Source organism: Nelusetta ayraudi, unplaced genomic scaffold (assembly GCF_046127955.1).
Source record: "Nelusetta ayraudi isolate G7.1 ecotype Tasmania unplaced genomic scaffold, CSIRO-AGI_Nayr_v1 ptg000127l, whole genome shotgun sequence".
NCBI classification, from domain to species: domain Eukaryota; kingdom Metazoa; phylum Chordata; class Actinopteri; order Tetraodontiformes; family Monacanthidae; genus Nelusetta; species Nelusetta ayraudi.
Window position 1 is genome coordinate 713,708 of NW_027466177.1, and position 19,320 is coordinate 733,027.

At 47.4% G+C, this 19,320-nt stretch overlaps 2 protein-coding genes across 14 annotated transcripts in view; both read right to left on the bottom strand.

Moving 5' to 3' along the window:
- Positions 1–5,597: 5,597 nt before the first annotated feature.
- On the bottom strand, positions 5,598–11,238 carry prdm14 (PR domain containing 14). The gene is made up of 9 exons (XM_076050502.1): positions 11,091–11,238; positions 9,746–10,479; positions 9,581–9,634; positions 9,010–9,170; positions 8,644–8,917; positions 8,350–8,552; positions 7,815–7,916; positions 6,586–6,805; positions 5,598–6,346 (listed from the first exon to the last, which is right to left on the bottom strand). The coding sequence occupies exons 2-9, from the start codon at positions 10,428–10,430 to the stop codon at positions 6,183–6,185; spliced, it is 1,863 nt and encodes a 620-aa protein (XP_075906617.1). The 5' UTR covers positions 10,431–10,479; positions 11,091–11,238; the 3' UTR covers positions 5,598–6,182.
- A 1,204-nt stretch (positions 11,239–12,442) lies between these two features.
- Positions 12,443–19,320, bottom strand: part of ncoa2 (nuclear receptor coactivator 2) — a 53,944-nt gene continuing 47,066 nt past the window's right edge. For 12 of the 13 annotated variants that reach the window (XM_076050491.1, XM_076050496.1, XM_076050500.1 and 9 more), the window contains 3 exons: positions 18,597–18,774; positions 18,300–18,504; positions 12,443–16,537 (listed from right to left, as the gene is read on the bottom strand). In XM_076050491.1, coding sequence (XP_075906606.1) covers positions 16,526–16,537; positions 18,300–18,504; positions 18,597–18,774 — 395 coding nt within the window. In that variant the 3' untranslated portion in view covers positions 12,443–16,525. The remainder of the gene's footprint in view (positions 16,538–18,299; positions 18,505–18,596; positions 18,775–19,320) is intronic. The other variant, XR_012929394.1, reaches the window with a different exon arrangement.

Below are 19,320 nucleotides of genomic sequence, written 5' to 3' on the forward strand. Positions count from 1 at the left end.
AATACGGAAATTAAACTCCCAAATCGACGCCCCTTTTTCGAGACTCACATTTGATTTCGACGTCAACCGTGAGATACAACTGGACTTTGTTCTGGTTGAACCCAATGGGGAAAGCCACTTGCGGTGAGATCTCTGCAGCACAACTGCTGACTAGGGTGGAAGCAGGGGAGCGAGCGGGAGGCTCTTCGTTAAGGAGTTAGATGCCGGGAAGTCAAGGCGCTAAGGTGACGCTAGGCTAGAGAGAGGAGCCATAAAGGCCTGTTAGGGTACATTAGGTGGAGGAGAGGGTCATAAGGACTCATGAATGTTTCAGCAGGGGGCCTCGGCAGGGTCTTTGCCCTGCATACTGTCCGACCGTCCCTCTGTGCGCTCGCTTAAACAGTCGTCCCGCACCGCCAACTATTGACCCGAACCCCGGAGCCACGCAGCTTCTTCTCCTTCGTCCACTCTGCAGAGGTGTAGCTCCAATAGCCGCCCGGTTGGGGAGCGGCGCTTTTACAAGGGCACGATGGGGGCGGGGGGGGAGGAAGTCAGAGGAGTCGGAGAGAGTGAGCGGAGGGAATCGACCCCGGCATAAAGATTTCATGAAATGCGCTCGCTAGCAGCTAAAGGGCTTGCGGTGCCGGTGACGTGCTGCCCGGGACTGACAAACAAGTGGGCGGTCATTATCCTGATGCGAGCCCGGAAGTCCATCAAAAACTCTGGGCGAACCAGAGCCGTCACTAGCTTGGTTCCTACCTCTGATTCTGGACTTGTTGTTAACAGTAAAGGTCGTTTTTACTGCAGGTGCTCCCCCCCCGCCCCAGATGACACTTCCTGTCACAGTCCCTCACAGCAGAGCTCACAGAGTGGCAGCATCGGCAGCCACCCGAGGCCGAGGAGGAGCAGAAGAGGCCACTGAGCGGCTTGCTGTCCTCTCCTGCCTCTTCCCCACCGCGCTGACAGCTCCTGACGGATGCGCGGCTTGCCCGTATCCACCACTTTGCGTGTTTTTTTTGTCATTCTGCCCTGGTAAAAGCTCAGAACGCGACCCCGCTGCCGTCACTCCCGTGGCGAAATCAATCATCGGCTGTCCCGTGTGGTGCCGAGAGCAGATGAGGAGATGAGGGCTGAGATGAGATGAGTGCCTATTAGCTCGTCCGCTTCCAGAGGTTTTCAAATCTTTTCCACTTCTTGGCCCTTTTCTGGTCTTTACCACAGTTGCTCTGCTTGACATCTGACTAATGTCTTTTTGACGAATACAGATGACACTTTCTGCCCCCCCCCCCCCCCCCCTGCCACAACAGTAACAGAGTGAAAGCAAACAGATCCATCCGACGAGATGGAGCCCGAGCTCGGTGTTTGCCGTGCGTCAGTGCCGAGCCTCGAGGTGCGGGGATGGGGTCGGGGGTGGGGTGGGGGGGCACTAAATGGAGAGCTTAGTCGGGATTAGTTGGGCAAGCAAGCGAGCGTCAGGGAGGTCACCTCGTCCGTGCATGGACGCGCATGTGGCGCGAGTACAGTGTCCATATGTTGTAAATCCCATCCTTTGGGACGGCACGTGCACTCAGTCTGCGTAGATTTTTCAGCTTATTTTAAAAGATCTTAAAAGCAGCGCATCGCGCGACGTTTAAATTCCTGTTTTTTTTTTTTGACCAATCGAATTTGTAGCTCTCAGTTCCACAAATCAGGCCTGCATGATGTCACAATGAGCACTGACAAAGACTCTTAGGTGTTCATTCCACTGCTATGCCTTCCTTATTTTCATCCCAATCTAAACATCACAACAGGCAAGTTTTGGCTAGAAAGCTGCTGCAAACAGAGGGCTAACTATGCTGTTTCCAAAAGACCTACATAGCTTTTTTTTTTTTTTTTTGGGATGACTAAATAACACAAAGCTGCCTCCTGCAGCAAAAGAGCAAAGATCCAAGAATGATCCGAAAATGTGCGCGATACACTGTATTATGAGCCGGTGAGCTGGACACACCAAATTCTCTCACTGGCTGCACTTAAAGATTCCACACACAGCAGTGGCTCTACGTAGGCAGTGTGCGACTTTCCTCGGGTCAATAGTGTCGTAGCAGCATGAGGTCCCGCTGTCCTAAGGTATCACTTAAAGACAACCCAGGGTCTTTTAACACCCGAGCACCCACTGAGAAACATCTTCGCCTGATAATAGGCCCGGAAAACCACAGAGGGCAGCTGAAGACCTGCAATGAGAGGGCGTAAGACCCCCCCGCCCCAAAAAAAAAGCAAAACACACACACACAGACACACACAGATGGACTGAAAAAGGAATGAGAGGCCTCAGGAGCTGACGTGCGGGTACAGTAGCAGCTCCCCACCTCGCCGTGCTCACCGCAGGCCGCGTCACCCGCAGGAATAACAGTCGAGCCCCGCACAAAAGGCCTTGCGCATGAGGACACGCAAATAGCACGCCGGGAACTTTTGTCAAGCGCGAAAACGCACGGGGAGAGGGGACCCCTGGAAACACTTTCTAACATCCCGAATGACAATGGCAGATGTCTATATTCACCCCTCGCGGCACTCGACGCATATGAATTGAGCCCAGAGAAGAGAGGAGAGCTCTGAAGTCCGTCAGGGCTTAAACAGTTCAGATAGATAGATGGATAGCTGATAGATAGATAGATAGATAGATAGATAGCTGATAGATAGATAGATAGATAGATAGATAGATGGATAGCTGATAGATAGATAGATAGATAGATAGATAGATAGATAGATAGAGAGATACTGTAGCTAGCAAGCTAGCTAGATAGCTTGTTAGATAGATAGATAGATAGATAGATAGATATCAGTGTGCGTGTGCCAGGAGGTGATCAGTGGTGCAGTACAGAGCAAGATATGTTGGGTCCCCGTGGGACCCCAGTGGAACCTCACACCAGCCCCCTCAGAGAAGGATAAGACCATCTGCCCTCCTCAGGCATCAATCCCTGCTGGAACACACACACACACACACACACACACACACACACACTGGGTGAGTGAGTGAGTGGTGGCCAGCAATATGGAGGGGCTTTGCAGACAGTGTTTGATCTGCCTTTCATCCAGCCGGCAGCAGGCCGGCCGCTGAGCCCCCTCTGCGCATGTGTCCCCCACTGCACTGTCCAAGCGTCCCAGTGGGAGACGAGCAGCCGCCGACGGCAGCAGCAGCAGCAGCAGCAGCAGCAGCAGCACCTCCAACCTGAGGAATGAATGGCCCGATTAGCAGCAAGTGACTGGGTGACAGAAGCAGCAGCAGCAGCAGCAGCAGCAGCAGCAGCAGCACTCCACTCTTGATTCCAGTTGTTAGTGGTTCGGTTTTTCTTGTTTGAGGAGATCAAACTCCTGGGAACACAAAGAAAATAAAATCTGAGCAGGTTTCTTTTTTACACCGGGCTCGGCCCACAGCAAGTACCCCATCCTCATGGTGGCGTAACCATGGACACTATAAACAAGACCTGACAAAAATCTGCGAAGGAATCACGGTCAGAGCTGGAATGAAAAGACCGACAAGAAGTTGCAGTAAATATAAAGGTATAGAGAAAAGGTCGACTTTCTGCGTCACCCGACGTGAAACACTCGCCCGGGTGAAAGCGTTAAAGCGGGATGAGTTTGGGCGAGAGTTTCCTTCTACTACTTCTAATCCGTCTTCTTCACTCGTCTGCTGCGGTCTACGGGTGGACAGAGATGGACGGAGGGCCGCTGCGGTCGCACTTTATGAGCTGAGCTCATGAGTCCGAGGGCCCGCGTGTGGACATCAGCATCAGCTGCACACACACACACACACACACACACACACACACACACACACACACACACACACACACACACAATCTACACTCGCTGCTATTAGGCAATCAATAGACGTGAATACTTAAGCGCATTTGAGAAGAGGAGAGAAGAGAAGAGAAGAGAAGAGAAGAGAAGAAGTGTTTATCCCCACAGTAAAGATCTCATCTTTGTACCAGTATCAGCCATCGATCGCAGGTGTGGCCACAATTTCTGTCGACCTGCGTTTAATCGATCATCATAAACATAAACAGAGATCCCTGCTGTGATTTGTGTGTCAGTGAATAAACCTCGGCAAATGCAACTGTGTCATTAATATCACATGAAACACAGAGAACAAACACAGATTAATCTGCTTTATGAGGCCTCCCGGACGGCCTGGTTCATTGCCAGGAGGGATAAATGAGGAAATCAATCCGTATAAATGACCGGGATAAAAACTTTTTTTTTCCAAGCCGCCTCAGCCAGCCAATCGCAGCAGCAGCGCTAGTAAAAACCAGTCTTGGTGGGGGACACGCAGCTCGCTCGCTAACAATCTCACTATTTCAGCCCTGGCAGCTCATTCTCCTCTTTTCTCCTTCTGTCTTTCTTTTTGTCCCGCTCTCGCGTCCCGGCCCACTCCTCCGCCCCTGCGCTGCAGCGGGGACGCACGCAGGGGCGTCGCCGCTCCTTTCACGGCCGCCCCCCCCTCCTGGAGGCTGTATAGGTGGGAGGCGCCGGTCCGGTCCGGGGGGGCCATCTAGACTTGTTTAATAGGCCATATTTGGGCTATTTGACGGGAGAGGGAGGCTGTTAAACATTAAGTGAAGCGGTGACCCATGACCCCGAAGGCTGCCGTCCATCCGTTACAGTAAATAAACAGGGAGGCAGCGAGAGAGAGAGAGAGAGAAGAGGAGTAATAAGACAAATCCCCAGGTTGTTTTGTTTTTTTTCATGTTTCTAGATCCTGCGTTATTCCTATTTTTTTAGATCTTAAAATATCATTTTAGCCCCGGATGTTAATTTATCCGAAACACTCTGGAAAACAACACATAACGCATTTAGTTAACAGCCAAGTTTGGCGGATAAAGGCAAAAAATAATAATAATAATAATTTCCTGTGTCAAAATTCAAATTCTAAAGTGCAGCACTCACTTAACACTGTCAGATTGGACTACATGCCCACGGTGTGATGTTCGGTGACCCAGAGGTTAAAGGTGACATAACACAGCACAGGGACATTGTGTCATCTGTCAGACCTCATGCTGCTGCTGCTGCTGCCACCACCTATATCTATCTATCTATCTATCTTTCTATCTATATTTATTTTTCTCTATCTATCCATCTTTCTTTTTCTCTATCCATCTATCTGTCTATCTATCTTTCTTTTTCTCTATCTATCTATCTCCCTATCTATATATCTATCTTTCTTTCTTTTTCTCTATCCATCTATCCGTCTATCCATCTCTTTAACACATGTGGGGCAGTTGGTGACAGTGTGTGAGGGCAGATGTCAGTCATGGGGAGCTGCTTTGTGTGCACAGCAATAGACCACCTCACTGCAGCACTCCATTGTCATTCATTGGGTCCAGTGGGGCTTGTGCCACGCACAGTCCCCAATTCACCGCTCAGCCGCATACACACACACACAGGCACAATAGAGCGACTTGTGCGCAGGGGGGGCAGTGGGGGTGTCCAGACCTGAACGGACCTGGAAACACACACTTGTGTTCTTTGGAACTGCTGTGATGTGGTCAGATTCAAAAAAAGAAAGAAAGAAAATTAATTAAAAAAAAAAAAAAAATGATGATGATGATGATGGAAAAACTCAAAAATGAGATCCACTGCCATGTTTCTGACAAGCACAGATGTTTTTTTTATTCGTTGATCACAAAAAACAAAATGCAAAGAGACGTCAGGTCAGTATAATTTCAACTGCCTTTGTCATCTTTCATGACAATAATAATAATAATTAAAAAAATCTTATTATACTTTATAAATTAAGGGAGGGAAATACATTGATTAGACACACAAATACCCTCAGCTCCATAATATTAAAAAATGTCAGCTTTTCAAGCTTGCCGTCGACAACACAACAACAACAACAACAACAACAATACAAATAATACAAATAATGTTAATAATAGTTTGAATCATCATATTGCATATTGTAAGCTTAAAGCCACGCAAAAACACACAACACGATGAACACTTAAACAATTTTTTTTTTACACATTTAAAATAAGCCGGGGGCCTATTTAAATAGGCCATACAAAGACTTTTTAAAGCAGCATTTACATATAGGAAACCTGCCCGTCACGCAGGTTGGTGTGTTTGACTCTGTTCCTGTACATGTTTATTTTCTGTTATTTATTATGATCCTGATTCAATTAAAATAACTTTGGGTCCAATTTTCCCCTTAGCACACTCTACTAATTCCAGGGCCTATATTCTGTACTTATCACCGTGACTCCGTTGTGTGGAAGGCCTTGTCCCGTGCTTATCTGTACTTTCGCATGATCCGGGACTGGAAACACAGTGTTGCTCTGCACTCCTCCTCCTGGAGAAGATGCAATGACTGTGCTGTCAAAGATTTCTGTGGAGCGGGGAAAAATAAAAATAAAATAAAATCAGTGACTGTGGGATTTTCTAAAAAAAAATGTTGTTGTTTTTTGGTGAAAAAAATGGAAACACAAAGAAGAATTTCTATTTTGTTTTTAATTTTTAGGGATTGAAAAAATGCACATACTTTATTTTAAAATAATAATAATAATAATAATAATAATAATAATAATAATAATAATAATAATAATAATAATAATAATAATGTCTCACTTCTGTGACTTTTCCTGTGGTACTGCAGTTCGCGCTCCTCCTGAAAAGTGGCGTCGCACAGCTCGCAGGCGTGCGGCTTGTCTTTGGCGTGCGTCCGCCGGACGTGGCTGTCGTGCGCGGCGTGCGAGGCGAAGGCCTTCCCGCAGTGTTTGCACTTGAAGGGCCGCTCGCCGGAGTGCTGCCGGATGTGCGTCCGCAGGATGCTGGAGGCAGTGAAGGCCTGGAGGAGGGAGGGAGGGAGACCGAGGGACGACAACAGCCGGAGAAACGTTTAGATTTGCTTTTTTTTTTTTTAATTTCCGGCCTTTCAAGCAAGATTTAGCTTCTTTTGTTTAAATGGAAGGCTCTGCATTAACGAGAGGGCATTTTAAAAGCTTCATTTCAAATTTATTTTACCCTTCATATTCATTAAAAGCTGCGTTAAAAAAAACAAACAAACAAAAAAAACCGTATCCACGACTCGGGCTCTCGGTCTCGTGTCATGTTTCGTTGAAGTGGCACCAGATAAATAAAGGGGACAAGAGGATTATCTCCACACAACAACACAAGGGGAGGATGCGGAGAACGAAGAGAGAGAAAGGGAAGAAGAAGAAAAATAAAAGAACAAAACCCACTCGTGCTCAATTCCAGGGCCGTAAATTTACGGCATAATCTGCGTAGACAAAGCTTGTGGGTGTGCATCTGGCGATAATTAGCATGTAAGTGTCTCGGCGGAGCGTGCCCGCCGCGAGGAGACAATGACGAGCGGCCAAGGGCCAAACGCACCGTGAAACGAGACGTTGCGCAAATTGGACGCCGAAGTGTGCGGTGCGCAAAGACGCCGAGAGAGGGGAGCAGGGGGTGTGGGGGGTGGGTGGGGGGGGGGGGGGGTGAGGAGGCCTCCCGCAGCTCCTCTCAGGCCTTGTCAAGGCATATCAAGACAAAAACAACAACGACAAAACAACAGAACAGAACAGCAGAAAGGGAATTTAGTAATAATTTGACTAAACTAAAAATTTTAAATAGTTTTGTTTGCCTCCACCAAACCAATTTAAAAACCTACTTTCTTGTGCACAGACTTTTTTGATGCCCCGATCAATTACAATTAAAAAAAAAAAAAAAAAAAAAAAAATCTAGCACGGCTATTATATCTAGAATTATTATTATTATTATTATTATCATCATCATCATCATCATCATCATCATTATTATTATTAAAGATTTATATTACAATGTTATTTTTTTCTTACCTTGTTGCAGTAGACGCATTTGTACGGCCTCTCTCCAGAGTGCACACGCATGTGTTTGTTCAGACTGGACGACTGGGAGAAACTCTTTCCGCACACCGAACACTGCAGGTCAAAAACACACTTTAATATGTAATGCAGAAAAAAAAATTGATTTAAAAGAATACATTTGACATTTTAAACGATAAGAAAGTAACGAATTTTTATCTCGGTAATAATTGCATCACCGGTTGTAGCCACAACGGGGTCTTCCATGCTTCAGTGGCCCTGCGGTCACCACCAAACCAGAGCTCTTGCACTAATTTGTTTTTTTTATGAGGCCTATAATAAAAACATCCGCAGCGAAGTGGCGCAGCAGGGAGCTGTTCTTTCAGCACCACGTGGACGTGCGTGCAAATTGTCTCGTGCGATGATGCCATGCTCGGACTGGAGATGATACACACGTAAAAAAAAAAATAGAATAGAATAAAATGAAATAAAATAAAATGAAATAAAATGAAATAAAAATAAACTTGTTGGTTTTGCGCGCTCCCGTCACCTTGTGGGGCCTGTGCTTCTCGTGAACGTGCAGAATGTGGATCCTCAGCCGGTCCCTCTTCTCGAAGGACCTGTTGCACAGGTGGCAGGGGAACTTCCGGTCGCCCTGGTCCACGCAGCGTGTGTACTTGAGGTGCTTGTCCCTGTAGTACTTGTAGGCAAACACCTTCCCGCACCTGTCGCACTTGAAGCCCTCGCCGGAATCTGCGCAAGACGTGGACAAGAAGCACCAGTTGAAAAATAGCAGTGATTTTATTTTATTTTATTTTTTATTAAATGTATAAGTGGTTCTGACCCTCAGCTGGAGACTCCGCGTTGCTGCTGTCCTCTTTGGAGTCCTTCAGGGTGAGCGGGATGCCCAGGAACTGCATGTAGCAGTCGCCGTACCACACCAGCAGCTCCTGGCCCGGCTGAACGTCCTTGCAGGCTTCGTAGAAAATCTGGCCCTGCACCTGCACGGCGATCAGGTTCTGCTCGTCCGGGAAGCGAGCGCACTGCACCAGAGACATCCAGTTCCCGCAGCCTCCTCGGCCGTCCACGAAGTGGCTCAACTTGCCATGTTCAAACACCTTGAATGAGAGGATTCGTTTTAGATTTTTTTTTTTTTTTTTTTTTTTTTTTTAGTATTACATTTGAAAGCTACAATAAAACATATATTTACCTCCCACATCAGCGTGTTGTCATCGTAAGTTTTGATCTCGCTGGTGTTCACCAGTTTCCCCTGGAACGGCCCGAAGCGAGCTCCTCTGGGGATGCCGCATTTGTCCGCGAAGACCCCGCGGTGCGACACGTTGCCCCAGGACGTCTGGAGGATGCTCAGTCCTGGAGAGGATGACACAGGGGGGGACAGAAGTCAGATGCACATCAGGGTGGAATCGCAGGAATGGGAATTATATACACGACCAGTCAAAAGTTTGTTTCTTCTTTATTCTTTACTACTTTCTACACTGTAGATACATTCTGAAGACATCAAATATATGACAAAGACATGTGGATTAATGTGGCAAGACAAACAAATGTTAATCACCTAAATACGTTAGGTCACATATATTTCATATGAAGGGGTGGCTATTCTATCATCTCAAATATAAAACGTGTCTGAGTTATTTTACACTTTTTTGTTTAATACAAATTCCATTTTTGTTCATTCATAGTTTTGATGATGACAATCTGCAATGTAAATAGTTATGCCATATATATATGTATGAATTAAAGGAGATGGGAGAGCGTGCCTTCTGGGAGTTCCAGTGCTTCCTTGTCCAGAGGAAGAGTGCGAGGGTCAGCAACTGAAAAACAAAATGACTTCCTTGAATTTGATGAAAACCATTATTATTATAATAATAATAATAATTATTATTATTACTACTACTACTACTGCTATTATTATTCAGTCTGACCTGGCTTTTCCGGCAGGGTCACCCCTGATATGGCGTGCCCCGCGCTCCTCTCGTGGCGGCCGGAGTAGCCGTACAGCACCCTGCACAGGTCCTCCTCGCTGAAGTTGTAGCGCGCCCGCGCCTTTTCCGGCGTCAGCTCCGCGCTCCCGACGCGGAAAAGCGCCTCCTTGGGCGACGAGGACGCGGAGGCGGAGGAGGCGCAGGAGAAGGCGGACGAGGCCGAGGGAGACCTCTCGCTGGGCGGGCTGCTGAAGTCCGAGGACAGCGGGCCGGCGGCGTGCTCCGTCACCACGGCGGCCAGCTCCTCCGGCTTGGCGCACAGCGAGTGGCTGCCGCCGCCGGGCAACACCTGGCCCAGGTAGGGGAAGCCGGGGGCGCTCAGCATGTGCTCGTGCACGACCACGGACGCGTGGTGGCCGAAGGAGTGCGCGCCGCCGTGCAGGCCGAGCGGCAGGGACGCGGTGGGGGTGTCCGAGACGAGGCGGCCGAGGGATTTGAGCGGGTGGAGGAGGCCGTGCGTCCTGGGCAGGAGGTCCATGTAGTGTTGATGGTGGTGGTGGTGGAGGGGGAGCGGGTGGGGGTGCTGGCCGGGGTAGAAGCCCCTGACCGGGCTGCCCTTCAGCATGGCGCCCGGGTAGCTGCGGTCCTTCAGCACGACGGGGAGGCTGGACAAGGACACGGACATGGTGCTGGAGCGCTGGAGGTTCAGGAGGTTCAGGCGGAGAAGGTGGATCCTGATGGAGGGCAGAGGAGGAGGGGGGGGGGGGGGGGGGGGGGGGGGGGTCGGTCATAAAAGTTTAATGCAAGACACCTAAAAAGGGAAAGGTGACGTCAGACGAGGCCGACCACACCTGAATTAGTCATATTGTTGATTGAGAAAACAGAACCCGAAACCAACAACAATACAGAGAGGATGACGACTTTCACGGTGATGGAGGCAAATCAAAGTATCGCCCGCTGTGAGTGAGGGGGAGGGGGGAGTTGGGGGGGGGGGGTCATAAGGCAGTGACGACGACTATCCGGCCGATGATGAGGCATTATTTCCGGCTGAGAGGGCAACACCTCAAGCGGGATGACAAACCAGGCAGGGTCATGACACCAATTGAAGAACAGGCAGCCGGAGCAGAGGTCATCATTAATGAAGCTTTTAATGGAGCTGAGAGTGACCCGACAATCACGGGGAGGAGGATGAAGAGGGCAATTATAGGGAGGAAATACGAGCCAATGAGACGTTGAAATGAGATTTAGCTGGGAATTTATTTCCCTGATTCAGGAAAAAAAAAAATTGAGAGTCCTTAAAAAACAAAAGAAAAGAAGAAAAAAAAAGAATGGCGAGAATTCGTACCTGGAAAAGTTGCTGTTGGATCGTCACTCTTCCCACTCATGCCCTCCTCAGCTTCCACATCCTCAGATGCTGCGGGTCCGGACGGGAGGCAGCAGCAGCAGCAGCAACAGCAGCAGCATGCAGATCAAGCACCGGTCTGCGGGCCGGCCTGTGGTCATCTGAGGGCACCTCTCACTCTGCCGTGGAGATGCTGCTTCCTCCGCGGGATCTCCCTCGCTCCCTATTGGCCAGCGAGTCGAGCTGCAAAGCCTTCATGCATGTCAATGGGACGCGTTAGCATTCTTTTTCTCTTCTCTCTCTCTCTCTCTCTCTCTCTCTCTCTCCCTCTCCCCCCTTCTTTCTGCAGAAGGCAGGGGCGGCGGCCCGCCCTTGTAAGTTCCCCTTTCGCGAGCCTGCCCTGCTTTCACCGTCGCGCACAATGAGGCAGATTGGAGGGGGGGGGGGGGGGGGGGGGACGGGACGGTGAAGAGTTTCCAAAACATTACCATGCGAAGACCCCCAGCCGGGAGCCCACCGGATCGCAGGGGACCCCCCGTGGACTATAGACATGTGTTGTTGTGACTTGGATGCGGTGCGTTAAGACGGAGAGATAAAGAGGTGCGAAGAGGCGTTTAACGCGTGAAAGGTCCATCAACCTCTCAGTCTCTGTCAGTATTTTAATTTAGTCCGGGGGGGAGGGGTGGGGGTGTTGTTCTTTAAAAAAAAAAAAAAAATTACACACAAACACGAAGACAAAACAACAACAGGCGTCACGTGATCTTATGGTCAGCAAATGAAGGGCAGTTGATCAAATAATGTTGCTGTTTTGCATGAAATAGGGGTGTCCCAAAAAAAACAAAAAACTGACATTTTAAAAGCAATTATCTTGAAAACTACTAAGTCAAGCTCAAGGAAATTGAACAGTTTAGGTGTTGAACATCATATGTTTATGACGGGATCAATTTCACAAGTGTTCAATATGTGCACTGCCAACTGGGTGACTGAACATCTTGATCCGTTTCCATAGATTCTTTGGGAAAATTTGAGGTCATTTCAACAAGAATTGCCAAAATGATTGGCCTGCGAAATGATGTCAATTTTTTAATGGGACACTGCATTTCTAAATAAGTGAACATTTTTGTAAGCAAATCTGACATCTCAAGATTGTACTTGACCTTTATTTTTATTTTTTAAAGAAAACACCAAATAAAGTGGCTTGATGAGGACTTGAAATAAAGTGGAGGGGAAAAAAAACAACCCAAATGTGTTGAGCATTTTGTTGGGAAAATAATTATTGTCCCACAGCAGGCCCAAGCTGCAGACACCCACCTTAGCTCTTCTGTCAGGTGAAATGAAGCCACTCCAGGAAGTACTGCAATAACAGAAATCTTTATTTACAAGGCAAATAGCATCAGCGAAGCCGTATTAGTTCACAACTTGCATAACTGTGGTTTTTAACTTCTCTTGTATAGCTAACTTTTGCATAAAACGCCCACACACACACACACACATACGCACGCGCACACACACACATACACGCACTCACACTTTCAGGGATACAAAGGTGGATGCGGGTGGTAGAGAGCCTGACTTCTGTTAACAATGCAGAAAAAAAAAACAAACAACAACAGAAAATCAATCTCGGGAGAACACGACAGTAAGCTTTCTCCAGAAAAAAACAAAACAAAACAGGAGTCCACATAGTATATTACATATTGCTTCAGTATCCCTACCAGTCATCATTGACCATTCAGACAGAGTGAGGTGAGGGATGAGAGAACAAGAGATTCCAACCCAACACAGAACAGAACAGAGAGCCGTGATAACACCCAAGTCGGGGGACAGTTCAACCCTGCACCCGTTCAGAGATTTCTTTTGTGTCCTTTTTTTTTTTCCAAAACACGGTACAAATTTTTACAGACAGCGGTGTAATGTACAAGAACGAGAACGGACGAAATCTAAGGCATTATGCTCGGGTTTTTAGCATTTCAAAGGTTGCATTTTTAGCTCTAAGAAATTGCCAGACGATACAAAAAAAAGGGCATTTAGAGTTCATCAAAACCATAAGTTAAAGAGAAAAGTAAAATCACCTCTAGCGGGTCCAAAGCCTGGATATCTGTAAGGGCAAAAAAAATGATTGTTTTTTCCTTTTCTTTTTTTTTTGCACCTGTCCTCATTATAAATGCTAAAAATGCACTGCTACCACATGGCTTTTAAATCTTTTTTTTTTTTTTTTTTTCAAAATCTTGACAATCTTTGGAAAAAGATTTTTTTTTTTCAAAGGGCTGTGAATCATTCTGTAAAACGGGCCCTGAAAAAAGAACAAAAAAAAAGAGGCTTGTTCTGCACCACTGTGTGATACAATCAAAACAGCACGTGTCCAACCGAGAGAGAAACGACAACAGAGGAGCGTGATCACCTGTAGGCCCCGACGGTGAGAACGCACCCACCCGCCCACCCGCCTCCTCGACGTGGAACCCCTGCGACCCCCAAACGTTGACCTGCTACAACTTCAAATTTCATGTCAAACTAAAACGTGTCTATTTTTCTTTCTTTTTTTTTTTTTTTAAAGTAAAAACAGGTGACTTCAAAGCTAAGAGAGAGCTCATTGAAAGAAAACAACAACAAAAAGGTCAACCCCCCCACCCCCGGACACCCGTGTCACCATGTTGAGCACAATCAGCCACATCCATAGGCCTTGAAATGACAATACATTCAGAGTGACTTTCTTCTCTCCTCCGTCCAGTCTTGACATTTGCATCGGACCCTGCTGGGTGACATCATCGTCGCAACGTTTCTCATTTCTTCATGCAAAACAAGGGGCTGGCGAGCAGTCGCAAAAATAAAATGAACTGTCAGAATTGAAGAATCCAATTAAAAATGTGTGATTTAAGTGATTTTTTTTTATTTTTTAAACTTATTTGGCTTGTTCAAAGTCTGCCCTGGGTTAAAACAGCTAATATATATATATATATGTATATATATATATATATATATATATAAAAAATCCATTTTCTACATTTGCTGTTTTTTTTTTTAGGATTTTTTTTTTTTTTTTGAGGTTAGAGCGGATGACCCCCTTTTTTTAAGGATCTCGACCCCTCCCCTCTTGCACCCGACGGGCGCGCAGGGAGGAGCATGTCGCTGCTAAAGTCCAACTGATCGCCTGAGGTCATAAAATATGGCTAAGTGTGTGAGACCAGAGCGGGTCGACCCGTTCAGATCCCAGCTCTGACCTCTGCGGTAGAGGCGTGGCTTGGAGGCAGAGAGGGCGTGTCAGAGGGAGGAAGGGGGCGGGGATAACAAAGTATTTTCCCTCTCCAGGCTTCAGCCAGCGCTGCATAATCTAAAAAGAGACAGGAACGCTGCGAGTGGCTGTTTTCGACTTTTCTCTGTAGAAAAAAAAAAAAAAAAAAAACCCTGAACGAAACAAAAAAAGAAAAAAAAAAGTATTTTTTTAATACTGCATCCCAACACGGAGCGAAACATCTGTTCTTATTTATTCAGGAAACTGTACAAAAATTACAAAAAGAAATAAAATAAAGTAAAACACGCAAGCGCACGCACACGCACACACACACACACGCACGCACACACACACAAAGGTAAGGAAAAGTAAAACCCCAGGAGATTCTCAAGTAATCGTTATTGCTTGTTTACATCACACCAGAAACAGTTTGCACCTAGCAGCTTGTATGAAGCAAGTTTGTCACTCCAGACAACATAGAAAGCACACTTCTGTTATTTTTTTTTCTTCTTCCGAGTCATCGTATGGCTGTGTCGAAGTCGTGTGTGTCTGCGTGTGAGTCTGCGTGCGTGCGTGTGTGTGTGTGTGTGTTTTCTTTGTGTTTGTTCCTCTTTTGTTTGTGGTATTCTAGGCTAAAGGCAGAGAAGCAAGCGATAATCTGTACACTGTATACACAGCACACCTCTTTACAACCCCCCCACCCCCCAAAACCCAGTCGGTATCGTACCGGAACATCAGAACATGAAGAGTGTACCCCCCGCCCCCACCTGCACCACCTGCAACCCCCCCCACCTCCAGGAAAAAAAAAAAGACGGGGGAGGCGGGGGAGGGGTCCGAACTCTTGAAAAGGAATAAAATAAATAGGAAAAAAAAGTTGTACTTACCGTTATGTACAATCTCTGTAATTGGTTTCTTTCTTTCTTTTTTAAAACCACATATGATTTTGACATCTTCTGAAACTAAGAGGACCAAAAGCATCATCCATTAATCAGGTTAATAGAGGAATCTTCTCAGAAAGAGTACAGCCGTTACAGTTAAAATTATATAAAAAGTGCCTCTTTCACACTTTTAGAAATATTCTTTTCTCGTCTGCTACCAGGATAAAGAGTCTTCTACAATAGTTAAAAGGAATCTATACACAAAAATAAAACTTAATTTAATACACTATATAAACCTCTGGACTAATTAATCAGTCTAATCACACAAATCACCATCCCACTCAAACCAGTCTGCAGTGTTTTTCCAAGATCAGGTTTTTTTTTTCTTTTAAACCATATCTTCATTCTACATCTTAATTGTCACATCATTGAAAGAAAAGAAACAAAAGAAACGAAACACTTAAAGAAAAAAAACAAAAAAAAAAAAAACGACAGTAGGCCGCCTGGATCAGTCAAGTGTCCAGACCCCACCGACGGTAAAGAACAGCAAAAAAGGCAAAACCGGCTAAGTGTCGGAGCTCCATCCGTTTTTAAAAAAGTCTGATTTGAGGTGTTTTGCTGCTGTCGCGGAACTGAAGTGGAAATGGCGACGGCCGCAGCCAAGGAACACAGGAGAGGAACAGACAGAGAGATCAGAGTGTCGGGGCCGCCCTTCTTCTTCTTCTTCTTCTTCTTCTTCTTCATCTTCTTCTTCTGTCTTTTTGAGATGAGATCGCTCCAATGGCCGCCGTCCAGTGAGAGGAATACATTCATCGGAGAGAACGAGAACGAGGGATCCCGAACCCGCTGTCGCCCCCTTCAGGTCAGCGCCCCGCGGCGGCAGGCCTACAGTAAGTCACACTACGGTGAATGCAGCTGGACAGGCAGGCAGGCAGGCGGGTGGGCAGGTGGGCGGGGCTCATTGCAAGGCTCTCCTCCGGGAGGCGGAGGTGGACCACAGAGGTCCACCAGTACCGCACCCGCCGTGCCGCCCCCCCCCCCCCCTCCTCCATACCCTCCCCGACCCGCTTCACGGTCCATTCAGACCCACGTGGGACAGAAAAGTGGGGCGAAACCCGGGCAGGACGAGGCAGAACCGGGGGTGGGGGTGGGGGGTGGGGGTCGCGACCCGCCTGGTACGAGGGTCTGTCTGTCTGTAGGGGGAGGCAATTCAATGTACGATTTCTTAAAGGGCCAGGAAAGGGGGAGTGGTGGGGGGCAGGGGGGGGGCCGGACGAGCTCCTCGCACCAGCTGATCACTGAGGTTCAGGACAACAGCTCTCTGTTGGGTGTCAACAGAACTTCTGCAGAGAGAGAGAGAGAGGGAGGGAGAGAGAGAGAGAGAGAGAGAGAGAGACATCAGTGCCTCATCTCACTGTTCAAGGTAGCTTTATCGTCAATCCTTCGGTATGTGTAGCATGCAGAGAACAAGGCAGGTAAAACAAAAAGTACAAACTAAACCGTTCACATAGGAAAAAGTCACTCGCTGCGTTTCCACTGCAGTTTTTTGCAAAATAAAAGCAATATTTCTAAAACCTCGACAAAGCACAATTGCGATTTTGCAGGGGTTTCCATTGAACGGTGTGAAGCGCATAAAACGTAATTCTTTTTTTTTTTTTTTTTTTTTTTTTTTACGAGATCACGAGTCACTTTTCGTGATATTTGAGCTTTTCCGAAGTTTAGGCGTTTCCATTACCAGCTAGGGGTAACGGAAACGCAGCCACTGACCCCTTGTGACATCACAAAAGGTCTTACAAGGCGTCTCCCTCCAAGTTCGCCCTGAAGCCGCCTTTGTTTTTAGGCAAAACAACGGCAGGTGGTGGGGGAAAAAAAAAAAAGAGCAGTAAAAAACCAAGCCAGTGGAGTGCAAAAGGCGGCGCTAATGGCTCAAAGGGTAAATAATTGAAATAATCTGAGTGCCAATATAATCCTCCAATCCAGGAAGGGGGGGATAAATCAAGTGACAGATTTAACGGCGCGCAGCGAGGGTCTGAAGTGCAGCCAATCAAAGCGGCAGCGCCCGGGTTAAATATTCATGGGCCTTTATTGGGGCTTAAAAGCATCACGGCAACAAAGTCTGGGGGTTGGAAGGATGAGATTAACCAGGCCGGTGTGACGCAACCCCTTGACCAGTCGACTGGATTCCCCCCCTCCACGCGGAATCAAACGCGGCCGTCTCGCCTGGCCTGTGCCACCAACGCAGCGGCGTCTCGAGACTCGGAAGCGCCCGCGGGTAATTACACCGCCGCCGTCTTAAGTTCAAGTGGAGCGTCGAAGGCTGCGGCCGGAGGAGTCCAGCAAACCGACCGAGTGAATTATTCACCAGCAGGACTCGTTTTCAGGCCGCACACTTAGGGGTCTGAAGACGGGGGGCGAGCACGCGCACTCCAGCGCTCGGCCTGTTAGTTTTTCCCTGCTCCCTTGATTACTGTGAAAAATGGGAAAGGCTCTCTTACAGGCACGCAAATGATCGATTAATCCATTAATGGTTAGTCGACTGACCTTATCGATCGATTAACGATGAATTAATATAGTGCACTTGCGTAACACTCGCAGTGCCGAGGTATAATATGTAAAACGCGGTAATAATACGGTAATAGCGCTGTAATATAATTGTAGTAATGTTTATAATTGTAGTAATAATCAATAATTGTTGATAAAAGTTTCATAGCTACATATAATATCTTGTTATAAGACATTTTTGACAAAGACTGCAATGAAATTCAGGTGAAGTGAAGTAAATAGGGGTAAATAATTTTGTACTTCTTCCTTTTCGTGCATAATTAATTTCAAGGATACTTGTTTTCTTTAAGTATTCGGCTTGTATTTTTTTTTCTTATTTCATTTATGTTTTTTTGTATGACTGATTTAGTGTGGGTGTGTTTTTTTTTTTTAGGCTCGAAGAAATAAAAAATTCAACTCAATGTTAAACATCTCCTCCCTGAAAGTGGGCGGGATTGAGGGCAAACGTATCTCTTCAACGCTAATAAGGAAAACCTTTTGCCATTTAAATTTTTTTGGGGGGCGGGGGGAATCTTGACCACCGGCTACCACGTCCGTGCTCACCTGCTCCTGGCCCATGGCGGGAAGGCCGGGCGACGGCCCCGAGGCCATGGACGTGACGCTCATCTGCCCGGCCATCTGGCCCATGCTGCTGGTTGCCAGGTTGGGGGCCATGGAGACGCTGTTGAGATTCATGCCGTTGCCGTTGTACATGTTGCCGCCGCTCTGCTGGCTGAACTGCGGGGACGCCTGCTGCTGCGAGAACATGCTGCGAGAGAGGGAGAGATCCATCAGTGGTGAAAAATGAATGATCATCATCATCGTCATCATCATCATCATCATCGTCGTCGTCGTGGCTACCTGTTGCCTCCCATGCCGCCCTGGGGCCAGCCGTTCATTTCAGGGGAACCCTGGAAGGCCGCTCCCCCTTGGCCCTGTTGCATCATGGGAGACTGGGCGTGGGCCATGCGAGGAGACAGCAGGGGGCTCTGGGGCGTCCCGGGACCTCCGAAGCCTCCGTCCGCCGGTTGGTTCATACCTGAGCGGGACGGAGACGGGGTTTCAGTTGGAGCGAAAAGGTCGCCGAGGTTGACAAAAAAAATTCCCGACCCGATGAGCCGAATGCGCGGAATGTTGAGCGTTGTGCACAGTGACACGTCATGCCGCGGGCAAAGGTTGAGGTTGGAGGGGAGAGGGGGGAAGAGAAGCATGCGCGATGATTAGTAAGGATGACGGGGGAACTGCTGCGTCCTCCATGCACGGAGAGAAGACATGAAGCACATGAAGGAAAAAAAAGCTAACAGCATAAATTAAACATGTATTATTATTAATTTTTTTTTAAGTTGCCATTTGAAATGATTCCCAGACTGATTGCACACAGTCAGACTGACAGAAAGCAGCCTGGCTCGCTGCTCAACGCGGACCCATGGCGCCCTCTGGTGGAGCGAGGCGCCATTCCAGATTCTGTCGCTTCCTTGTAGCAGAGCAGAATCTACAGTACCTCATGAGAGCGTCAAAACCTTTCAGCCACAAGTTTAGGCGTTTCCATTGCCGGCTTCTTATTGCGATATTTAGGTATTGCGCA